Source organism: Lycium barbarum, chromosome 8 (genome assembly GCF_019175385.1).
Source record: "Lycium barbarum isolate Lr01 chromosome 8, ASM1917538v2, whole genome shotgun sequence".
NCBI lineage: Eukaryota > Viridiplantae > Streptophyta > Magnoliopsida > Solanales > Solanaceae > Lycium > Lycium barbarum.
In genome coordinates, this window is record NC_083344.1 from 76,485,976 (window position 1) to 76,509,648 (window position 23,673).

Here is a 23,673-nt window from a genome sequence, read left to right on the forward strand (position 1 = left end):
AAAATAATGTTGCAGTGAGTGATCATGTAGTGCCTTTAGCTGCAGATGAAGGGGGAAGCAGAATCTAGAGGAAAATAGTGATGTAGAGAATGATCTTGTTGATAAAGCCTCTGCAGATGGTCCTCAACTTGAAGGAGCGGTAGAACCACAGGAGGATCATAGGGCCATTGAAAGTTATCTTCTTTAGTCTCAATGTCAACAACATGAGGATTCTTCTTTTCCTGTTATTCATATGAAAGATGATCAGTTGAGTGTTTCTATCAATGACAAAGGTATTGGTTCTTTTCCACCTGAAAGGAAGGAGGGGAATGACTTAACTGTAGTTCAAGTGGAAAAGGATAAAGGGAAGCATTTAGTCACTCAGAGAAAACAGTCTCCTTTAAAAGAATTACATGATGTAATTTCTCATAACATTAATGTTGCTACAGAAGGTGCTCAGATTCAAGGCAAAGGAACTTTTAAGGAGAATGTTGATGAGTATTCAATAGAGCGGGTCCTTAATCATGTGGTAAAAGAAGTTAGCATTTCACCAAAATCCATGCAGAAAGGAAATAAGAAGGCCAAAAAGCAAGTTGTAACAGATACTCAGCCAACAAGGGTATTACTTGTTATGTCCCGTGTTTTCGTATAATTGGAAATCGAGAAATGATTAAGACTTGTGTGTTATGAGGGAATATTTTGATTCTAGTTGATGCGACTATGTTGGTTATGATATCATTAATGTTAAGACGTCGGGGAAGGCCGAGGGTAAATTTGGAATTTCGAAAATTAGTTTCGGGAATTACAAAACGGGACTTTTAATGAATTGGGCCAAGCAAATTGAAATAAAAAAAATTGGGCCCAAAGAGGTGGGGTGGCCGGCCACTAGGCATGGGCCAAGCCCACTTTTAAAAGTCATGTGCTATGCACATGACCTCTATATGGATATGTATCAAGTAATACTTGGAAATTATCAAGAAAAATTTGCAACTCCAACTTTGAGCTCTAGGAGCCCTTCGGCCGAACCCCTTTCCTTTTTAAAAAAAAAATCCCAAGCCTTTGATTCTAATCCAAGTATCTTGATTCTCCCATATTTGTAAAGTACTCAAGACCCTCTTCAACGGGGTATAATTAATTTGGCGAAAGGTGCGCGTTTGCGGCAAGTCGGAAATTCAAGAAAAAGGTAAGAATTTTGCCCCTCAAATGTTATGGAATTGGTATGAATGTGTTAAGGATTGAGAATAGACGAGAATCCCGTAGTTTTGATGTGTGTAGAAAACCATGGGTGTGTGTGTATAAGGTGTTGTGGCCGTGTGCCTAAGAAGGAGAAAGAAGTGTGAATTTGATCTTGTTTAGTTTGTTTGTTGCGTCGTTGTGACAATTATGACGTAAATGATCGTTTAACGAATTGAATTGGCGTTGGAAAATGATTTCGGAACATTATGGGAAAGTATATACCTTTGGTGTATTTGTGTATATCATTGTATATTTATGATGCTAAAGACGTTAAATGTGACTTATGGTTGATGTTAATGAATTTGGAATGAAACAATGCTAGTTAGAATGTTCGCCGTAAGTTTTTGATGTTTTGGATGAAATATGGAAAGTAATGAACTTCGGGAAATTTTGTATATTGTTGGAGTGTAATTGGGATGGGTTTGAATAATCTTGAATGGGTGAATGAATACAATAATGTGGGCGTAAGTTTGGAATTGTGAAGTTTGAATGAAAGTTGTCAACTTGTGTAGTAAGGTAGAACTTTAAAGTTAGAATGACTTGATTGTGGTTTATGTTGTTTGATGATGTTTGGGTTGTTGTTGTTGATGTATTTTGAGCCGAGCTAAGTCATGTCCTAGTTACACTAGGTCAAGATTGGACCCTCGGGGATAATTCTACTCTTGGAAATCCAAGTGCAAGTTTGGGCACTATTCATTCAGCGCAATTGAAACCTATTCCTTACATTTGGTTGAAAGAATGTTCAAACCTTCCTAACTTTTGCTGTTGTGTCCGAATCTCTCCGAAACTTTTATAGATGGCTTTATGGAGCCTAAAGTCTGTGATTTGTGTCCGCCGCCTCGATTTGACTCAAGGTGGGCCCGCAAGCCCCGAGGCTTCCCGTATTTGGTTTGTTTGGCTCATTTTCGTTCGATACGAAAAGTAATCATTTGCCTATGACTCAAAGGTCCGTTTGAAATTTCCTATATCGTTATTGAACGTTTTGCACTATGAATGATGTTAGATTTTCGGAAAATGATCTGTGAATTGCTTTTCAAAGGTTTTGCAGTTTGGAACTTCGTAACTTCCATATATAAATTTTGATCGCCCTGACTCCTACCCCGAGCCTTCTGGCGTCGGTATATGCCTATATGTAATTATATGTCGAGTGTTGTAAATTACTTTTGATATGCATATGGTTTCTGCACTACTCCGTTCGTGCCATTCGCTATGATTTCGTTCGTCGGTACCCGGGCCGGCTTTGTGATCGTGCGCGCTATACCATATTCGGAAGTATGATGTGTTACGGTTTCCGAGGCCTCGCCGTAGGGCCGGTTACCGTCTATGGAGTTATGATGTGATATGGCATTTGATATGTTCTGATGATGTGATATGTGTGTGATACGAGTTGTCTGGAGATTGTACGGAGATTTGAAAAACTTCTGGAGTATGATGTGTTGTGGCACCAGCGTCGGGGGGTGACCACGTTCCTAAGCCCTATACATGACTTTTATTTGCATTTGTACATTTATCTTCCGTACAGGTTTGATTTGCTACTTTGACGTTTGTGTTTGTTCCTTCTGACTCCAGTTATGATTGTGATTTCTGTACCTTCTGCTTTACCTACTCAGTACTTCTCCCGTACTGACCCCCTGTTCTTCGGGGGGCTGCGTTTCATGCCCGCTGGTACAGAAGCTTGTGTGGGTGATCCTCCGGTTTGGGCTACCTTTTCTGCTATTTTGGAGAGCTCCCCTTGATCCGGAGCTTAACTTTTGGTACATACCTTTTGCTGTGCGTGTATTCTGTACATTTGTAGCTGTGTGGGTACGGCGAGGCCCTGTCCCATCATATGTTCGTATGTTCTGTTTTGTTCCAGAGGCCTGTAGTCATATTTGTGGGTCGTGGGTCCGGTGTGTTTGTATGTGGATCTGTTTTGCGTTCTTAAGCGGCCCGTATGCTACTATGGCCAAGACGGCCCATGAGTTCGTACGTGTGTGTGTGTGTGCATTTGGGCGATGTATGTTCCGCCACCTTTCTGATTTTGATATGACTGTTCTACACGGGCGACCGCTTAAGATAAGTGTTCGATCAATGTTTGTGTGACGTCTGCTATTAGTTTTCAGTTTGAACAACGTATGTTAAGTCTGAATGAGTCTTAATATGATGATCTGGGTTGTGAGTCTGTTTAAGGTGCCTAAGTAGGGCACCAGTCGCGGCCCACGGGGTCGGGTCGTGACAGAAGTGGTATCAGAGCAGTTTGTCCTCGGAATGTCTACAGGCCGTGTCTCGTAGAGTCTTGTTTATCGATGTGTTGTGCACCACACCTATAAACAGGAGGCTACAGGACATTTAGGGTCTTACTCTTCTTTAGATTCTTAGATCGTGCGATAAAGCTGTATGATTAGGATAATTCTCCCCTACGAATTGCTGTATCTACAGCGAGGCTCCAAAGAGCAGAAGTGTCGGTATTTGGGGAAAATGTTTCTGACCCTCTTCCTGCAGGTGATTGTAGGTTGATAAATAATGAAGAGGAGCGCTTCGGATGATGGGGATGGGGGTGCTAATAAGGCCCCTAGGACATCACCAGGACCAAGTAGGCAGATCCCCAGCTACTCGATTGAGACAGACCCTTCGGAGGATCCAGAGACGATTCCTCCAGAGTTTTTGATCCCCAGAGCAGAGGCTCCCAGGGAAGACAGTTATGACACCGACCCTTCGGAGGACCCAGCGACGATACCTCCAGAGTTTCTTACTCCCAGGGAGGAGGATAGCCCCGATGCTGAGCCACCAGAGCATCCCTCTGGGACGTCGGAGGAGGAGTTTCCCGAGGATGTGCCAGCAGCTCTGGTAGTGGAGCAGTATGTTAGACAGGCTTCCCCGGAGAGTGTTACGCCCTACTCCAGCCCTTTGTCCTGGCCGTCGGTGAACCAGGAATTGCCAGGCTATCTACACTCCTCCGATTCAGATGCAGGTAATAGTGGGGGCCAGACAGACGACGATGATGAGGGACACAGTTCCCACGGCAGCTCCCCAGGCTAGACCCGAGTTTGATCAATTATGAGTACGTAAGTTTCCTAAAATTCTCGGTATGTGTATGATATCTGTAAAACGTTGTTCAATGACGATAACGGAAATTTAAAAGGATTAGCGACCTAGTGATCGAAGGCAAGGGCGACTGAGATGTCCCCACCGTCAGTGTGAGTCTGGAAATCCTGGATGAAAGTAAACAGAAAAGTGCCTCCGATGCCGTTTGAGATGGGCACGTGTGGTAAGTGTCGACGACGTTATAATTCTTATTTGAAGTTATCAGCTCCGTGTGGCTGCGATACGACATGATATGATATGTATGTGTGTGTATATGTGTTGGCCCTGTGAGGCAGGATTGGTATTTCTAGTGTACAGGTTTTGGATAGTAAGAGAAACAGAGGATCTTCTGCCCAAATTTTTCCAGAGATATGGAAGTAAATATGTAGACTAAGTACAAAAAGGTCCCGCGATACTTGTCGGACTTTAGTTTTCTTCTGTCGGTGGCCGGAGAACACCTTACGGTGATATTTTATCAGATTCCACCGACTATTTGGAGGCGGAATTCGTGGGACGAAGACTTAAATCCGTGGGTTATCCGTAATCATATGTATATGTGTATGAAAGTGAATGTTGATGATTCAGAAAGGCAGCACGGTAATTGTACGACTTAGCCGGGGGTGGGACCCGCTATAAAAATTTTCCGAAAATTTGCTAAGACCCCGATTTGCTCTAAAATTTCGTGACAAAGGTCGTGCGGGGCGATCGCCGAAATTATATCAGCCCTAACGCGTCGAAATGCATGAAAGTTTCGGGGTTAAGCGTGCTCAAGCCAGAGCAATTCTGGGATGGGTGACCCCCTGGGAAGTAATGCAAAGTTTTTCACAAGTGAGAGTATGATAAATATGAATGGAAATTTGGGGTAACCGAAAGGAAAATAGAATGTGTGGAGTAATTAGTGCCCTTACAGGAGTCGCGCAGAACGAGGCGGACTAAATGGGCAAAAAGAAAAGGGTACACCACCGCTTGGGAAATTGAACGAATTTGAACAATCTGAGACGTTCGCCAGTAAGGTATTAGTAAGTGTGTGTATGTGTATGTGTATGATTTTCGTTTGGTGTCTATATGGAACAAGAGCCGAGTCCAGGCGACTAATATTGTGAGTAACGAAGAATAAGAGTGTGAATAAGCGGAACCTCTGAAGGAGCCGATGAGCGACACGCAAGACAATTTGTATGACCACTTGGCAAACAAGTTCACAAAAAAACAAGGGGGGAAATTCTCATGAATCATTGGAGCCTTAATAGGAGCGATTTGATTCTAATTCGACATTCTATCTGTTGTACTTCTACACTCCCGATTCCAATAAGGCTCTGCCTAGTACGCCTCTGTATTTCTGAGCTCGATTATGTTCCCGTCTGATGAATTTTTGTGCATCTGATTCTGAATACGTTTCTGTCTGACACACCTCTGTGCGTCTGATTTTGATCACGCGTCTGTCTGATACATCTTCGTATGTCTGATACACTTCGGTCTGTCTGACTTCGATCACGACTCTGTATGATACAATTCTGTACGTCTGATTCTGATTTCGAATCTGTCTGATACCTCTTTGTACGTCTGACTCCGATCTCAGATTTGTCTGACATACTTCCGTACCTCTGATTTTGACTATGAATCCGTCCGATATGCTTATACGCGTCCGGCCCTAGCTCTGAATCTGTTTGGCATAAAGTGTCTGGTATGAAGTGAAGTGGGATTATGACGATGTGGTAAGAAACTCAGAAGTATAACGAGACATGATATTGATTATAATGTCTGGAAAGCGTTTGTCCATTACAAGAATATAGCGTATGGTTCGGTGATTACGTGGGGTATGAGAAAATGTATTAGGAAGGCATTTGAATCAGTGATGTGAAAATTTTTATTTACCCCCCTAATGTTGATAAAGAAGCCATGTCGGAAAAGCAGCAAAGGACAACTATAAAGAGAACCCTTCCGAAGTAGTATGACGCCCCATGAGGTCAACTTAACATTCGAGGACGAATGTTCTTAAGGGGGGGAGAATGTTATGTCCCGTGTTTTCGTATAATTGGAAATCGAGAAATGATTAAGACTTGTGTGTTATGAGGGAATATTTTGATTCTAGTTGATGCGACTATGTTGGTTATGAGATCATTAATGTTAAGACATCGGGGAAGGCCGAGGGTAAATTTGGAATTTCGGAAATTAGTTTCGGGAATTACAAAACGGGACTTTTAATGAATTGGGCCAAGCAAATTGAAATAAAAAAATTTGGGCCCAAAGAGGTGGGGTGGCCGGCCACTAGGCATGGGCCAAGCCCACTTTTAAAAGTCATGTGCTATGCACATGACCTCTATATGGATATGTATCAAGTAATACTTGGAAATTATCAAGAAAAATTTGCAACTCCAACTTTGAGCTCTAGGAGCCCTTCGGCCGAACCCCTTTCCTTTTTAAAAAAAAAAATCCCAAGCCTTTGATTCTAATCCAAGTATCTTGATTCTCCCATATTTGTAAAGTACTCAAGACCCTCTTCAACGGGGTATAATTAATTTGGCGAAAGGTGCGCGTTTGCGGCAAGTTGGAAATTCAAGAAAAAGGTAAGAATTTCGCCCCTCAAATGTTATGGAATTGGTATGAATGTGTTAAGGATTGAGAATAGACGAGAATCCCGTAGTTTTGATGTGTGTAGAAAACCGTGGGTGTGTGTGTATAAGGTGTTGTGGCCGTGTGCCTAAGAAGGAGAAAGAAGTGTGAATTTGATCTTGTTTAGTTTGTTTATTGCGTCGTTGTGACAATTATGACGTAAATGATCGTTTAACGAATTGAATTGGCGTTGGAAAATGATTTCGGAACATTATGGGAAAGTATATACCTTTGGTGTATTTGTGTATATCATTGTATATTTATGATGCTAAAGACGTTAAATGTGACTTATGGTTGATGTTAATGAATTTGGAATGAAACAATGCGAGTTAGAATGTTCGCCGTAAGTTTTTGATGTTTTGGATGAAATATGGAAAGTAATTGTCACGACCCAGCCCTGTGGGCCGCGACTGGCACCCTACCTGGGTACCCAGACCAAATCGCATAATCATTTCTGAATCCAAACTTATTTCAGAATTTTTCAAAAGTTATATCAAACATAATTTATATCGAAAATATGTCTTAAGCGGTCATATCAAATCAAACTCAAACAAAGCGGCGGAATAGGCATCGCCGGTCAAAATACAAAATATATATACAGAAGGGCCATTTGGGGCCATCATATCAAACAGACCGCTTTAAGACCCGAAAGCAAAATCAGACAACATACACATAGGACCCTCGCCCCACAAAGATGACTACAGGCCTCTACGAATTCAAAACATAACATATGGCGAGACAGGGCCCCGCCGTACCCAAACTGTCAAATATACAAAGTATATACAGAGTAGAGTAGTCTGTACCAAGAGTGGACTCCGGACCAAGTATGAGTACTCCGGAAAGCAAAAAGTGAAGCCTACTGCGGAGGATCACCAATATCTGCACCTGCGAGCATAAAACGTAGCCCCTAGAGAGAGAGGGTCAGTACGAAATATGTACTGAGTATGTAAAGCACGGAGTACAGAAATATGGATCAAAACCGAAAGTAAATCAAATGTCAAAGTGGAGTACAAATGGGTAGATCAAAATCTATATCGAAATCATATACTTATACACAATGCAATAAATCATGCAAACGCTTAGGAACGTGGTCGCCACTCCGACGCTGGCGCCGCACACAGCATAACACCAGAAGGTTTCAAATCTCCGTACATCCCCGAACACAAGCATAATCATAGGTGAGCGTATCGCATCACGAGCCATATCACAGCATAACTCCAAACGGAACTCGGCCCTATGGCGAAGCCTCGGGAACCGTAACACAGCATACGGCCGAATTGTCATAAGGCGCACGAATCAAAACCGGCCCGGGAACCGGTGAACGAAGTCATAATAAGGCACGAGCGGAGTCGTGAGCAAACCAATGCAATTCGTACTTCAAAATAGTTTTCCAAAACGAAGTAAACCCATAAGTCATATCATAATGCAAAATAGTCGGATACTTAGCCGATATAAAGTTTCATTTCACAAAACATTTCCAAATAGTACGTATAGCTCCAAACGTAACTTAGCGTATTATAATATTCAAAATACATCTCATAGGAGGGAATTTCACAATCGAAAGTATCGTATCCAACTTTATTCACAAAGATAGCCCAATAAGGCAAATAGGGCGTTTCAGGGTAGCGGGCCCACCTCGAGTCAAAGTGAGGTGGCGAACTTGTCTTTACGAACATTTATATGCCAAAGGTCATACATGGTCGTTCCTAGGTTACCCGACCACATTTCGATAGGTTTCGGACGAGTGGTGGCATTCTAGCCAAAACAGAGCCCTTAGGCTTCAATCGAATTGAATGAATAGTAACTTTTCTGTGGATCGGGTTTCGAGGAGCAGAAACGCTCCGGAAGTTCTCATATTCGCCTGACATACTAAGATATGCCAAATAAAGGATTGGGAAGCTTTACATACCTCACAGACGTCGTAAGCTCTCCCGAAAGTCCAGTCCCGTTTCGTCAAAAATCTGCAAATGGTCAAAGTTACCAATTGAGATTCTTAGGCTTAAAAATGCCTTTAACTCCAATTTTGCCTACCGAAATTTCGGCAGCATTTCCCCTATAAATCTAACATCCCCGAGGCTTAGCTCGGCTCAAAATACATCAATCACAACAGCCCACACGTCAACAAACAACACAAACAACAATCAAGCCATTCTAGCTTCAAAATTCTACTTTGTTATCTAAGTTGGCAACTTTCATTCAAACTTTCAAAACTCCAATTCTACATCTACATAATTGCATTCATTTCCACATTCAAACTTATACAATCACATCCTAACTACAATTCAAGCCATACACGAAATTGCACCAAAAATCCATTATTTTCCATAATCCTTCAAAACATCAAAATTCACGACGAACATTCTAACTAACGTCGTTTCATTCCGAATTCATTAACATCATTATAGATTCATATCTAAAGTCTCTAGCACCTTAAATATTCAATGATATACATAATGATACCGAAGGTATACACTTTCCGATAATATCCAAAATCACTTTTCAACGCCAATTCCATTTATCAATTAATCATTTATGACATAAGGGTCACAACAACACATTATACCAAATTAACCAAGATCAATTCACATCATTTTTCCTCTCTATGGCTCACGGCCAATACACACTATACACACACACCCACGGCTTTCTATTTACATCAAAATTACGGGATTTCCCTCTATTTCCAATCCTTAACATATTCACATCAATTCTATAACCTTAAAGGGGCAAAATTCTTACCTTTTCTTGAAAACCCGACTTGTCGTAAACGTCGTTCTTGCGCCAAACTAATTATACCCCGTTGAAGAGGGTCTTGAGCACTTCACAACTATGTAGAAACTAGGATTTTTGGATCAATAAACAAGCTTGGATTTTTTCTTTCTCCTCAAAGGGTTCGGCCGAATGCCCTTGTTTAGTGGTGTTCTTGAATTTGATCTATTTTCTTGAAAAATACTAAGTGTGGCATAGTGATATATATCCATTAGTAGTCATGTGCATAGCACATGACATTAAAGTGGTGGGTTTGGGCTTGGCTAAGGCCGGCCACCCTTCAAAATTCTTGGGCTTCAATTTTTGCATTCTAATTCTTGGCCCAATTCACAAAAGTCCCGTTTTGTAATTCCCGAAACTAATTTCCGAAACTCCAAATTTATTCTCGGCCTTCCCCGAGGTCTTAACATTAATAATTCCATAACCAACATAGTGATATTCACTAAAATCAAATTATGTCCTTATAGCACACAAGTCGTAATTATTTCTCGATTTCCAATTATACGAAAACACGGGACATAACATTCTCCCCCCCTTAAGAACATTCGTCCCCGAATGTTAAATTAATCTTATAAGGTCTTATGATCAAGGCAGGAGTGTCCCTTTTTAATAATGACACTTTTGTCACGACCCAGCCCCGTGGGCCGCGACTGGCACCCTACTTGGGTACCCAGACCGAATCACACGTTCATTTTCAAATCCAAACTTATTTCATAATTTTTCGAAATCATATCGAACATAATTTATATCAAGTATGTCTTAAGCGGTCGTGCCAAATCAAAATATCATATCAAATACAAACTGAGCGGCGGAATGGACATCGCCGGTCAAAAGTGCAAATATAAGCATAAGGGCCATTTGGGGCCGGCATAACAAACAGACCGCCTTAAGACCAGAAAACGGAATCAGACAAACATACATAGTTCATTTTATCAATCAGCACAACAAACTGAAAAAGAAATTAGATTACCTGTGGATGTCGGAAACAAGTGGGGATATTTCTTCTTCATCTCGTCCTCCGCCTCCCAAGTCATCTCCTCCCGATTATTGTTGCGCCACAGGACATTGACGGAGGGCACTTCTTTAGTGCGTAGTCTCCGTACCTGTCGATCCAGAATAGATACAGGCTGCTCGTCATAAGATAACTGCTCCGTCACCTGAATGTCATCTACTGGGAATATCCTGGCAGGATCACCAATACATTTCCGCAACATAGACACATGAAACACCGGGTGTACGGCCTCCAAGTCGGATGGTAAGTCTAGCTCATAGGCGACCTCGCCTATCTTTCGCACGATCTGATACGGTCCAATGTACCGGGGGCTCAACTTACCCTTCTTACCGAACCTCATGACACCCTTCATGGGCGACACTTTCAGGAATACCCAGTCGCCAATCCGGAACTCTAACGGTCGACGTCGTCTATCTGCATAAGCTTTCTGTCGACTCTGAGCAGCCAATAATCGTTCTCGAATAAGCTTTACCTTATCTACAGCCTCCTGGATCACGTCTGGGCCAATCAACTTAGTCTCGCCCACGTCAAACCAGCCAATAGGAGACCTGCATCTCCTGCCATAAAGGGCCTCGTACGGAGCCATCTGGATGCTGGAGTGATAACTGTTATTATAGGCAAACTCAATAAGCGGCAAATGATCATCCCAACTGCCCCTGAAATCAATAACGCAGGCCCGCAACATATCTTCGAGCGTCTGAATAGTGCGCTCGGCCTGCCCGTCGGACTGGGGGTGAAAAGCTGTACTGAGACTCACCTGAGTCCCTAATCCCTCCTGAAATGACCTCCAGAAATTTGCTGTAAACTGGGTACCTCGGTCAGTAATAATAGATATAGGGACTCCGTGAAGTCTGACTATCTCTCTGATATACAATCTGGCATAGTCCTCAGCCGAATAAGTAGTCCGAACCGGAAGGAAATGGGCTGATATCGTCAGCCTGTCAACAACAACCCAGATAGAGTCGTACCTGCGTGGAGTGCGCGGTAATCCAACAACGAAATCCATATTAATCATCTCCCATTTCCAGGCTAGAATTTCCATTTCCTGCAATAATCCACCGGGCTTCTGATGCTCGATCTTAACTTGCTGGCAGTTCGGGCACTGACTAACAAACTCAGCAATATCTTTCTTCATGCCGTCCCACCAATACAAACACCTGAGGTCCCGATACATTTTAGTGGAACCAGGATGAACAGAATACCGTGCATTATGGGCCTCGCCCATAATCTGCCGCCGTAAGCCCGCAACGTCCGGTACACAGAATCTGCCGTCATATAATAATACTCCGTCAGGCGAGATCTCAAACTGAGTCTTTGCTTTATTAAGGGCCACATCTCTGTAGTGAATCAAAAGAGGATCCTCAAACTGGCGCTGCTTTACCTCCTGAATAATAGATGACTCAGCAACTGGACGAACAGAAATCCCAGAATCTCCAGAATCCACCAAACGAACTCCGAGGCTGGCCAGCTGATGAATATCGCGAACCAAATCCCTCTTATCAGATGGAACATCAGCCAGACTGCCTACGGACTTGCGGCTAAGCGCATCAGCTACCACGTTGGCTTTCCCTGGATGGTACAGAATATCAACGTCGTAATCCATTAGTAGCTCAAGCCATCTCCGCTGCCGCAAATTTAGCTCCTTCTGCTTAAAAATATACTGAAGGCTCTTATGGTCCGTATAGATATCCACATGGACCCCATATAAATAATGCCGCCAAATCTTCAAAGCATGAATCACCGCGGCCAACTCAAGATCATGAGTGGGATAGTTCTTCTCGTGCGGTCTGAGCTGCCGGGAAGCATAGGCTATAACTCGACCGTGCTGCATCAATACACATCCTATCCCAATACCAGAGGCGTCACAATATACAACATACCCATCAGACCCCTCTGGAAGAGCCAAAACTGGCGTTGTAATCAATCTCTCCTTCAGCATCTGAAAGCTGCGCTCGCAGGCATCTGACCATTGGAATTTTGCTGCTTTCTGGGTAAGCCTCGTCAGTGGTGCTGCAATGGAAGAGAAGTCCTCCACAAACCTGCGATAATACCCAGCCAATCCCAGAAAACTGCGCACCTCTGTCGGTGTAGTAGGCCTGGGCCAATTCTGCACAGCCTCAATCTTCTGCGTATCGACAATACCGTCTGCGCCGACAATATGACCCAAGAATGCCACAGAAGTCAACCAGAACTCGCATTTAGAGAATTTAGCATATAACTTCTGCTGACGGAGAATGCCAAGTACCGTCCGCAAGTGATCTGAATGCTCCTCAGCTGATCGCGAGTAAATCAGGATATCATCAATAAATACAATAACAAACATATCCAGAAAAGGCCGAAATACCCGGTTCATCAGATCCATAAACACCGCTGGAGCATTAGTCAGCCCGAAAGACATAACTCTGAACTCATAATGCCCGTACCGGGTCCTGAAGGCAGTCTTCGGGATATCTGACTCCCGCACTCGCACCTGATGATAACCAGAGCGCAGATCTATCTTTGAAAAATGTCTAGCACCCTGCAGCTGGTCAAACAAATCATCAATCCGGGGGAGGGGATACTTATGCTTAATAGTCACCTTATTCAGCTGCCGGTAGTCAATACACATCCGCAACGACCCATCCTTCTTTCTGAAAAACAATACCGGCGCTCCCCAGGGTGATGTGCTGGGCCTGATAAAGCCCTTATCCAGCAAATCTTTCAGCTGCTCCTTCAACTCCTTCAACTCCTTCAACTCCACTGGTGCCATCCTGTATGGAGGAATAGATATAGGCTGCGTATCCGGCATCAACTCAATAGAAAAATCAATCTCCCGCTCCGGCGGAAGGCCAGGAAGCTCGTCAGGAAAAACATCTGGAAACTCACTGACGACCGGGACAGACTGAAGGGTAGGTACCTCCGCTGCAGTATCGTGCACACGAACCAAATGATAGATATAACCCTTCTGGATCATCTTCTTAGCCTTGAGGTATGAAATAAACTTACCCCTCGGCGATGAAGTAGATCCGAACCACTCTATGACTGGTTCCCCTGGAAACTGAAAACGGACTACCTTTTTCTGGCAGTCGACATTAGCATAACAGGAAGACAACCAGTCCATACCCATAATGACGTCAAACTCGAACATGTCTAACTCTACCAAGTCAGCCTTAGTGGTACGGTCGCAAATGGTCACAGAACAATCCCTATAGACCTGTCTCGCTATAATAAAATCCCCAACTGGCGTAGCTACCTCAAATGGCTCTATAGGCTCAGACACTATCCCAATCTTACTAGCAACGAGCGGGGAAATATATGATAAAGTAGAGCCAGGGTCAATCAATGCATATACGGATCTGGAGAAAACCAGTAATGTACCTGTGACAACGTTTGGCGAAGCCTCCTAATCCTGGCGGCTGGCCAAAGCATATATGCGGTTCGAGGGACCGCTAGAACCTGAAGTGCCACCGCGGCCTCGACCGCGTCCTGCCGGTGCTGAAATACCTCACCCTCCAGGGCGTGCAACTGATGGAGCAGAAGAAGAACCGGCGGCTGACCCTGTCTGCTGAGCAGCACTACCAGAACTGCTAGCCAATGGACAATCTCTCATAAAGTGGCCCTGACCACCACACGAAAAGCAAGCTCCAGTCGCTCGGTAACACTCCCCGGGATGAGACTTCCCACAATGAGGACAACGGGGTCTGGGTGGTCTGGCCTGGCTGGGACCCCTGGGTACCTGTGAACCTGCCACTCTGGAGCTCTGACCGGCCCCAGACGGTCCTGTACTATCGAATCTCCGGCTGCCTGACTGAGTACCCCGGCCGAAGGGAGGAAAATATCTATCAGACTGCTGCTGCTGCTGAGGCTGTCCACCTCGAGAATCCCCTGAATAACCCGCGGATCTAGCCCTCTTGGGCGGCCTCCTGTCTCGATCTCTGCCAGCAGGATCAGATCTGCGACGGTCCTCCATACCCATCGCATAGGCCTGAAGCCGGGAAATATCCATGTCTGTCTGCAGTGACACGGCCATACAGCTGTCTACCAAGTACCGGTCCAATCCCATAACATATCGGTGCATCCGATCAGACATATCTGCTACCACGGCCGGTGCATATCGGGCCAGAGAATCAAACTCAAGGCTATACTCACGAACACTCCGACCCCTCTGCTGCAGACGTAGAAATCGATCAGCTCGTGCCCGCCGTAACTCTGGTGGCAAAAAGTGGCGAGTGAATGCCGTCACAAACTGATCCCAAGTGGCTGGAGGGGCACCCTCTCCCCTAGACAGCTCCCAAGTCTCGTACCAGTGGGTAGCCACATCTCGAAGCCTGTGCGACGCCAGCTCAACCGACTCGGTCTCAGAAGCCCTGACTAGGTCCAGTGAGCGTCGCATCCCCCGAATAAAGTCATGGGGGTTCTCATCGGGCTTAGACCCGAAGAACTCTGGAGGGCCACATAGCAGAAACTCCCGAACTCTCAGGATGTCCCGCCTGTCATCATCATCGTCATCCCTCCGCCCGCGCCTGCGAGCCTGTCCTGCTACCAGTGTAGTCAACAGCTGTACCGCCTCCCTCAGGGTCCTATCCTCCGCCCCTGGCTGAGGAGCTGGAGTCTCAGGTGCGGGTACACGGACCTCTGGAGCTGCTGAAGGTCCTGCTCCAGGCTGTACTAGTGGGGGTGTAGCAGACCCCTCAGAATGAGGCACATCCTCAGGCAAATCATAGACACGAGCCCGGGTAGCTCGCTGTGCCTGGCTAGTCTCTCCAATCCTCGCCTTGCCCTTCTGGGCCGCCGTTGCCTTCTTCGGAGGCATCACTGCAAACACAAAGGCGAGTCAGGTCAAAATCACCCTAATAGCACAGCTCTATCGCACGATCTAAGATTCCAAAGAAAGTGACATCCTAAATGCCCTGTAGCTTCCCGTTTATAGATGTGGTGCACAACACATCGATAAACAAGACTCTACGAGACACGGCCTGTAGACATTCCGAGGATAAACTGCTCTGATACGACTTTTGTCACGACCCAGCCCTGTGGGCCGCGACTGGCACCCTACCTGGGTACCCAGACCAAATCGCATAATCATTTCCGAATCCAAACTTATTTCAGAATTTTTCAAAAGTTATATCAAACATAATTTATATCGAAAATATGTCTTAAGCGGTCATATCAAATCAAACTCAAACAAAGCGGCGGAATAGGCATCGCCGGTCAAAATACAAAATATATATACAGAAGGGCCATTTGGGGCCATCATATCAAACAGACCGCTTTAAGACCCGAAAGCAAAATCAGACAACATACACATAGGACCCTCGCCCCACAAAGATGACTACAGGCCTCTACGAATTCAAAACATAACATATGGCAAGACAGGGCCCCGCCGTACCCAAACTGTCAAATATACAAAGTATATACAGAGTAGAGTAGTCTTTACCAAGAGTGGACTCCGGACCAAGTAAGAGTACTCCGGAAAGCAAGAAGTGAAGCCTACTGCGGAGGATCACCAATATCTGCACCTGCGGGCATAAAACGCAGCCCCCAGAGAGAGAGGGTCAGTACGAAATATGTACTGAGTATGTAAAGCACGGAGTACAGAAATATGGATCAAAACCGAAAGTAAATCAAATGTCAAAGTGGAGTACAAATGGGTAGATCAAAATCTATATCGAAATCATATACTTATACATAATGCAATAAATCATGCAAACGCTTAGGAACGTGGTCGCCACTCCGACGCTGGCGCCACACACAGCATAACACCAGAAGGTTTCAAATCTCCGTACATCCCCGAACACAAGCATAATCATAGGTGAGCGTATCGCATCACGAGCCATATCACAGCATAACTCCAAACGGAACCCGGCCCTATGGCGAAGCCTCGGGAACCGTAACACAGCATACGGCCGAATTGTCATAAGGCGCACGAATCAAAACCGGCCCGGGAACCGGTGAACGAAGTCATAATAAGGCACGAGCGGAGTTGTGAGCAAACCAATGCAATTCGTACTTCAAAATAGTTTTCCAAAACGAAGTAAACCCATAAGTCATATCATAATGCAAAATAGTCGGATACTTAGCCGATATAAAGTTTCATTTCACAAAACATTTCCAAATAGTACGTATAGCTCCAAACGTAACTTAGCGTATTATAATATTCAAAATACATCTCATAGGAGGGAATTTCACAATCGAAAGTATCGTATCCAACTTTATTCACAAAGATAGCCCAATAAGGCAAATAGGGCGTTTCAGGGTAGCGGGCCCACCTCGAGTCAAAGTGAGGTGGCGAACTTGTCTTTACGAACATTTATATGCCAACGGTCATACATGGTCGTTCCTAGGTTACCCGACCACATTTCGATAGGTTTCGGACGAGTGGTGGCATTCTAGCCAAAACAGAGCCCTTAGGCTTCAATCGAATTGAATGAATAGTAACTTTTCTGTGGATCGGGTTTCGAGGAGCAGAAACGCTCCGGAAGTTCTCATATTCGCCTGACATACTAAGATATGCCAAATAAAGGAGTGGGAAGCTTTACATACCTCACAGACGTCGTAAGCTCTCCCGAAAGTCCAGTCCCGTTTCGTCAAAAATCTGCAAATGGTCAAAGTTACCAATTGAGATTCTTAGGCTTAAAAATGCCTTTAACTCCAATTTTGCCTACCGAAATTTCGGCAGCATTTCCCCTATAAATCTAACATCCCCGAGGCTTAGCTCGGCTCAAAATACATCAATCACAACAGCCCACATGTCAACAAACAACACAAACAACAATCAAGCCATTCTAGCTTCAAAATTCTACTTTGTTATCTAAGTTGGCAACTTTCATTCAAACTTTCAAAACTCCAATTCTACATCTACATAATTGCATTCATTTCCACATTCAAACTTATACAATCACATCCTAACTACAATTCAAGCCATACACGAAATTGCACCAAAAATCCATTATTTTCCATAATCCTTCAAAACATCAAAATTCACGACGAACATTCTAACTAACGTCGTTTCATTCTGAATTCATTAACATCATTATAGATTCATATCTAAAGTCTCTAGCACCTTAAATATTCAATGATATACATAATGATACCGAAGGTATACACTTTCCGATAATATCCAAAATCACTTTTCAACTCCAATTCCATTTATCAATTAATCATTTATGACATAAGGGTCACAACAACACATTATACCAAATTAACCAAGATCAATTCACATCATTTTTCCTCTCTATGGCTCACGGCCAATACACACTATACACACACACCCACGGCTTTCTATTTACATCAAAATTACGGGATTTCCCTCTATTTCCAATCCTTAACATATTCACATCAATTCTATAACCTTAAAGGGGCAAAATTCTTACCTTTTCTTGAAAACCCGACTTGTCATAAACGTCGTTCTTGCGCCAAACTAATTATACCCCGTTGAAGAGGGTCTTGAGCACTTCACAACTATGTAGAAACTAGGATTTTTGGATCAATAAACAAGCTTGGATTTTTTCTTTCTCCTCAAAGGGTTCGGCCGAATGCCCTTGTTTAGTGGAGTTCTTGAATTTGATCTATTTTCTTGAAAAATACTAAGTGTGGCATAGTGATATATATCCATTAGTAGTCATGTGCATAGCACATGACATTAAAGTGGTGGGTTTGGGCTTGGCTAAGGCCGGCCACCCTTCAAAATTCTTGGGCTTCAATTTTTGCATTCTAATTCTTGGCCCAATTCACAAAAGTCCCGTTTTGTAATTCCCGAAACTAATTTCCGAAACTCCAAATTTATTCTCGGCCTTCCCCGAGGTCTTAACATTAATAATTCCATAACCAACATAGTCATATTCACTAAAATCAAATTATGTCCTTATAGCACACAAGTCGTAATTATTTCTCGATTTCCAATTATACGAAAACACGGGACATAACAGTAATGAACTTCGGGAAATTTTGTATATTGTTGGAGTGTAATTGGGATGGGTTTGAATAATCTTGAATGGGTGAATGAATACAATAATGTGGGCGTATGTTTGGAATTGTGAAGTTTGAATGAAAGTTGTCAACTTGTGTAGTAAGGTAGAACTTTAAAGTTAGAATGACTTGATTGTGGTTTATGTTGTTTGATGATGTTTGGGTTGTTGTTCTTGATGTATTTTGAGCCGAGCTAAGTCTCGGGGGTGTTAGATTTATAGGGGAAATGCTGCCAAAATTTCGGTAGCCAAGTTTAGCCCAAAGATTAAGATGTTAACTTTCATGAATAGTAACTGGTGAAAGTGACCATTTGCAGTTTTTGGACGAAACGGGAATTGAGATTTGACGAGCGTAAGGCGCAATCCAGGTATGTAAAGCTTACCTTTCCTTCTTTTGGCATGTCCTAGTTACACTAGGTCAAGATCGGACCCTCGGGGATAATTCTACTCTTGGAAATCCAAGTGCAAGTTTGGGCACTATTCATTCAGCGCAATTGAAACCTATTCCTTACATTTGGTTGAAAGAATGTTCAAACCTTCCTAACTTTTGTTGTTGTGTCCGAATCTCTCCGAAACTTTTATAGATGGCTTTATGGAGCCTAAAGTCTGTGATTTGTGTTCGCCGCCTCGATTTGACTCAAGGTGGGCCCGCAAGCCCCGAGGCTTCCCTTATTTGGTTTGTTTGGCTCATTTTCGTTCGATATGAAAAGTAATCATTTTCCTATGACTCAAAGGTCCGTTTGAAATTTCCTATATCGTTATTGAACGTTTTGCACTATGAATGATGTTAGATTTTCGGAAAATGATCTGTGAATTGCTTTTCAAAGGTTTTGCAGTTTGGAACTTCGTAACTTCCATATATATATTTTGATCGCCCTGACTCCTACCCCGAGCCTTCTGGCGTCGGTATATGCCTATATGTAATTATATGTCGAGTCTTGTAAATTACTTTTGATATGCATATGGTTTCTGCACTACTCCGTTCGTGCCATTCGCTATGATTTCGTTCGTCGGTACTCGGGCCGGCTTTGTGATCGTGCGCGCTATACCATATTCGGAAGTATGATGTGTTACGGTTTCCGAGGCCTCGCCATAGGGCCGGTTACTGTCTATGGAGTTATGATGTGATATGGCATTTGATATGTTCTGATGATGTGATATGTGTGTGATACGATTTGTCTGGAGACTGTACGGAGATTTGAAAAACTTCTGGAGTATGATGTGTTGTGGCACCAGCGTCGGGGGGTGACCACGTTCCTAAGCCCTATACATGACTTTTATTTGCATTTGTACATTTATCTTCCGTACAGGTTTGATTTGCTACTTTGACGTTTGTGTTTGTTCCTTCTGACTCCAGTTATGATTGTGATTTCTGTACCTTCTGCTTTACCTACTCAGTACTTCTCCCGTACTGACCCCCTGTTCTTCGGGGGGCTGCGTTTCATGCCCGCAGGTACAGAAGCTCGTGTGGGTGATCCTCCGGTTTAGGCTACCTTTTCTGCTATTTTGGAGAGCTCCCCTTGATCCGGAGCTTAACTTTTGGTACATACCTTTTGCTGTGCGTGTATTCTGTACATTTGTAGCTGTGTGGGTACGGCGGGGCCCTATCCCGTCATATGTTCGTATGTTCTGTTTTGTTCCAGAGACCTGTAGTCATATTTGTGGGTCGTGGGTCTGGTGTGTTTGTATGTGGATCTGTTTTGCGTTCTTAAGCGGCCCGTATGCTACTATGGTCAAGACGGCCCATGAGTTCGTACGTGTGTGTGTGTGCATTTGGGCGATGTATCTTCCGCCACCTTTCTGATTTTGATATGACTGGTCTGCACGGGCGACCGCTTAAGATAAGTGTTCGATCAATGTTTGTGTGACGTCTGCTATTAGTTTTCAGTTTGAACAACGTATGTTAAGTCTGAATGAGTCTTAATATGATGATCTGGGTTGTGAGTCTGTTTGAGGTGCCTAAGTAGGGCACCAGTCGCGGCCCACGGGGTCGGGTCGTGACATTACTAAAGAGAGCCAGTAAGCCTATTTTTAAATGATGATGAAGACTTTCTTTTGAAATATCATGTCTGTGAATACACATCAAGCTTTTCATAGAGTTCAAATACTGTACAAACATCATAAATTTTCCATTACTGTTTTGATGGAACCTTTTCAATACTTTAGACATATTCAGAGATTCAGAAGAAGGCTGGGCATGAGATTTGCTTATCACTATTGCAATGGTAAAATATGGTTCTTTGTGAATGACAATGTAGATATAGAGGGAATACAAGATTCTGAGCAACAAATAACTGTAAAATTGTTTTTTCATGAATGGAATAGAGCGTTGATGATTACTATGGTTTATGCAAAGTTTGATTCTCTTGAAAGAATTAGTCTGTGGGATAGTTTGTATAGTCTTGCTGATCAAATGGATATGCCTTGGCTAGTAAGAGGAGATTTCAATGTTATTATGAATGAAGATAACAAGATTGGAGGTTTACCTGTGTTCCTTGCTGAATATGAAGATTTTGCTGTCTACATTAATTCATGTAAGTTGTTTGACAGTTAAGGGGAGTCTATTTACATTGTGGAATGGTCGGGCTGGTACTGATTGCATTTTCAAAAGGCTAGATAGGATGTTTGCAAATTCCAGTTTACAAGAATGGTTTGGGCATACGGAGTTGGAACATTTTTCAAGAACTGGCTCTGATCATGACCCTTTACTACTTACTTGTGGTGATACCTCTAATCATGTAAGTAAACCATTTAGATTCTTGAAGTTTTGGACAGAGCATGATTCTTTTTTGGAGGTAGTTAATCAAGGTTGGAATACTGATTTTGAAGGAGATGAATTTATAACCTTTAAATTGAAGCTGAAGAGTGTGAAGACTGCTTTATCTGGTTGGAGTAAGGAAACTTTTGGTGATATTTTCAAGCAATTGACAGTCAGGGAGGATATTGTGAGAGTCAAAGAATAATTATTTGAAGAAGAACCATCTCCTATGAATAGAATGGTGCTACAACAAGCATAAGCATAATTAAAGAAATATGTTCATTATGAGGAGGAATTCGGGAGACAAGTCACATATGACTTGCTTTGCTGAGGGTGATAATAATACAAGGTTCTTCCACAAACATAGTGAACGGTAGGAGGAAAATCCTACAGGTCAAGAGGATTCAAAATCATGAAGGTGCATGGATTGATGGAGGTACGTTATTGGCAGATGAGGCTGTTAGATTCTACCATCATCAGTTTTATCAAGAAGGTGCACAATCAGATTTTTCACTCTTACAACATGTTCCTAGTATGGTTACTCAGGAGTTTAACAATCAGCTTATAAGCATGCCTACTTTGGAAGATGTAAAGAAAGCAGTCTTTGAGTTATCTGGTGAAAGTTTAAGTGGTCCAGATGGTATGATTGGGAGTTTTTATCAGGTGTGTTGGGATATTGTAGGTGCTGACGTATACCATGCGGTGAAAGATTTCTTTGAAGGACAAACCTTACCAAAATCCATAACACATACCAATCTGGTACTTTTACTAAAAAAGGATAACATTAAGACTTTTGTTGATACGAGACCAATTAGTCTCAATGACTTCATTAACAAGGTTATTTCTAGGGTGGTACAGGATAAGCTTAAAGTTATTTTACCTTCACTAATTTCACCTAATCAATCTTGTTTTGTAAAGGAAAGATGCATCATTGAAAATTTCCTTTTAACTCAAGAAATAGTGACTGACATTAGGCTGAGGGGAAAACCAGCTAATGTGGTGCTTAAGCTTAATATGGAAAAGGCATATGATAGAGTTTCTTGGATGTTTTTAGTAAGGGTATTCAGAAAAATGGGATTGGCAGAAGTCTTCATAGATATAGTGTGGAGATTGATTGCAAATACCTGGTATTCAGTTCTACTTAATGGACAGGAATTTGTTTTTTTCCATTCCACAAGGGGTGTCAAACAAGGAGATGAACTTTCTCCTGCATTATTTATCTTGTCTGCAGAGGTGCTTTCTAGAGCATTGAACTCTTTATTTGAGTACAATGGTTTTAGAGGCTATGGTATGCCAAAATGGAGTGCTAAACTAAATTATCTTGCATATGCAGATGACACAATCATCTTTGCATATGCAGAAATAAGTCTTTAGAGCTGATTATGGGAGTGTTACAAGAATATGAGCAAGTGTCAGGACAACTTATTAATAAAGGCAAAAGTTCTTTCTATGTGTATAACAAGGTGTCTAATGTACTGGTACAACAAGAAGACGCAATTACTGTTTTTTCAAGAGGCTCATTTCCTTTACATATTTGGGATATCCAATAACACATTCAAGAAAGAGAAAGGCAGATTATAATGAATTAATAAAGAAGGTAAAGAATAAGCTGCAGGCCTAAAAAGGAAGATTAATGTCATTTGGAGGAAAAGTTGTATTGGTCAACAGTGTCTTGATGAGCATGCCAATACACTTATTATCATCTATCAGACCTCCAAAATGTGTTATTAATGACTTGCATAAAATATTTGCAATATTCTTTTGGAACAACAGTAAAGAAGGCATTGGTCATCATGGTTGAATCTGTGCTTGCCAAAAGATGAAGGAGGAATAGGTTTTAGATCATTATTTGATGTATCTAAAGCTTTATGTGCTAAACTTTGGTGGAAGTTCAGAATAACAAACACTCTATGGGCAAATTACATGTGGATCAAATACTGGAAAAGGCACTATCAACAAACTGTGCATTGAAAGGAGGCTCTCAGGTATGGAAAATGATGATAGAAGCCAGAGATAGTATAAAACAAGAGATATGGTGGAAACCATAGAGTGGACCTGTTAATATCTGGTTTGACGATTGGACAAAGTTAAGAGCCTTATATTACATAGTTCCTGAAGAATTTGTAGTTCCTGAAGAATTTGTGGTAGATGAGAGTGTTCAAGATGTGAAGGAACTCATGTTACATTAAGGATGGGATATGAGCAGATTGCAGTAACTCTTTCCTATGGATATTGTAGATCATATTATAGATGAGTTGAATTTTCATGAACCAACAGAAGAATGGGATAGGCCAAGGTGG

At 42.7% G+C, this 23,673-nt stretch overlaps 1 protein-coding gene across 1 annotated transcript; it reads left to right on the forward strand.

Moving 5' to 3' along the window:
* The first annotated feature begins 232 nt into the window (after positions 1–232).
* On the forward strand, positions 233–22,747 carry LOC132607890 (uncharacterized). The gene is made up of 4 exons (XM_060321969.1): positions 233–598; positions 20,792–21,149; positions 21,232–21,560; positions 21,767–22,747. Exons 1-4 carry the CDS (start codon positions 233–235, stop codon positions 22,745–22,747), a joined length of 2,034 nt encoding a protein of 677 aa, XP_060177952.1.
* Positions 22,748–23,673: the final 926 nt, after the last annotated feature.

Bases quoted from the DNA above. Each gene is read 5' to 3' on its own strand.
- LOC132607890 (XM_060321969.1), top strand. From the start codon at position 233: ATGAAAGATGATCAGTTGAGTGTTTCTATCAATGACAAAGGTATTGGT. The intron at 599-20,791 runs GTATTACTTGTT...AGACATATTCAG, and splicing joins CAGATACTCAGCCAACAAGG to AGATTCAGAAGAAGGCTGGG. The intron at 21,150-21,231 runs GTAAGTTGTTTG...TCAAAAGGCTAG, and splicing joins TGCTGTCTACATTAATTCAT to ATAGGATGTTTGCAAATTCC.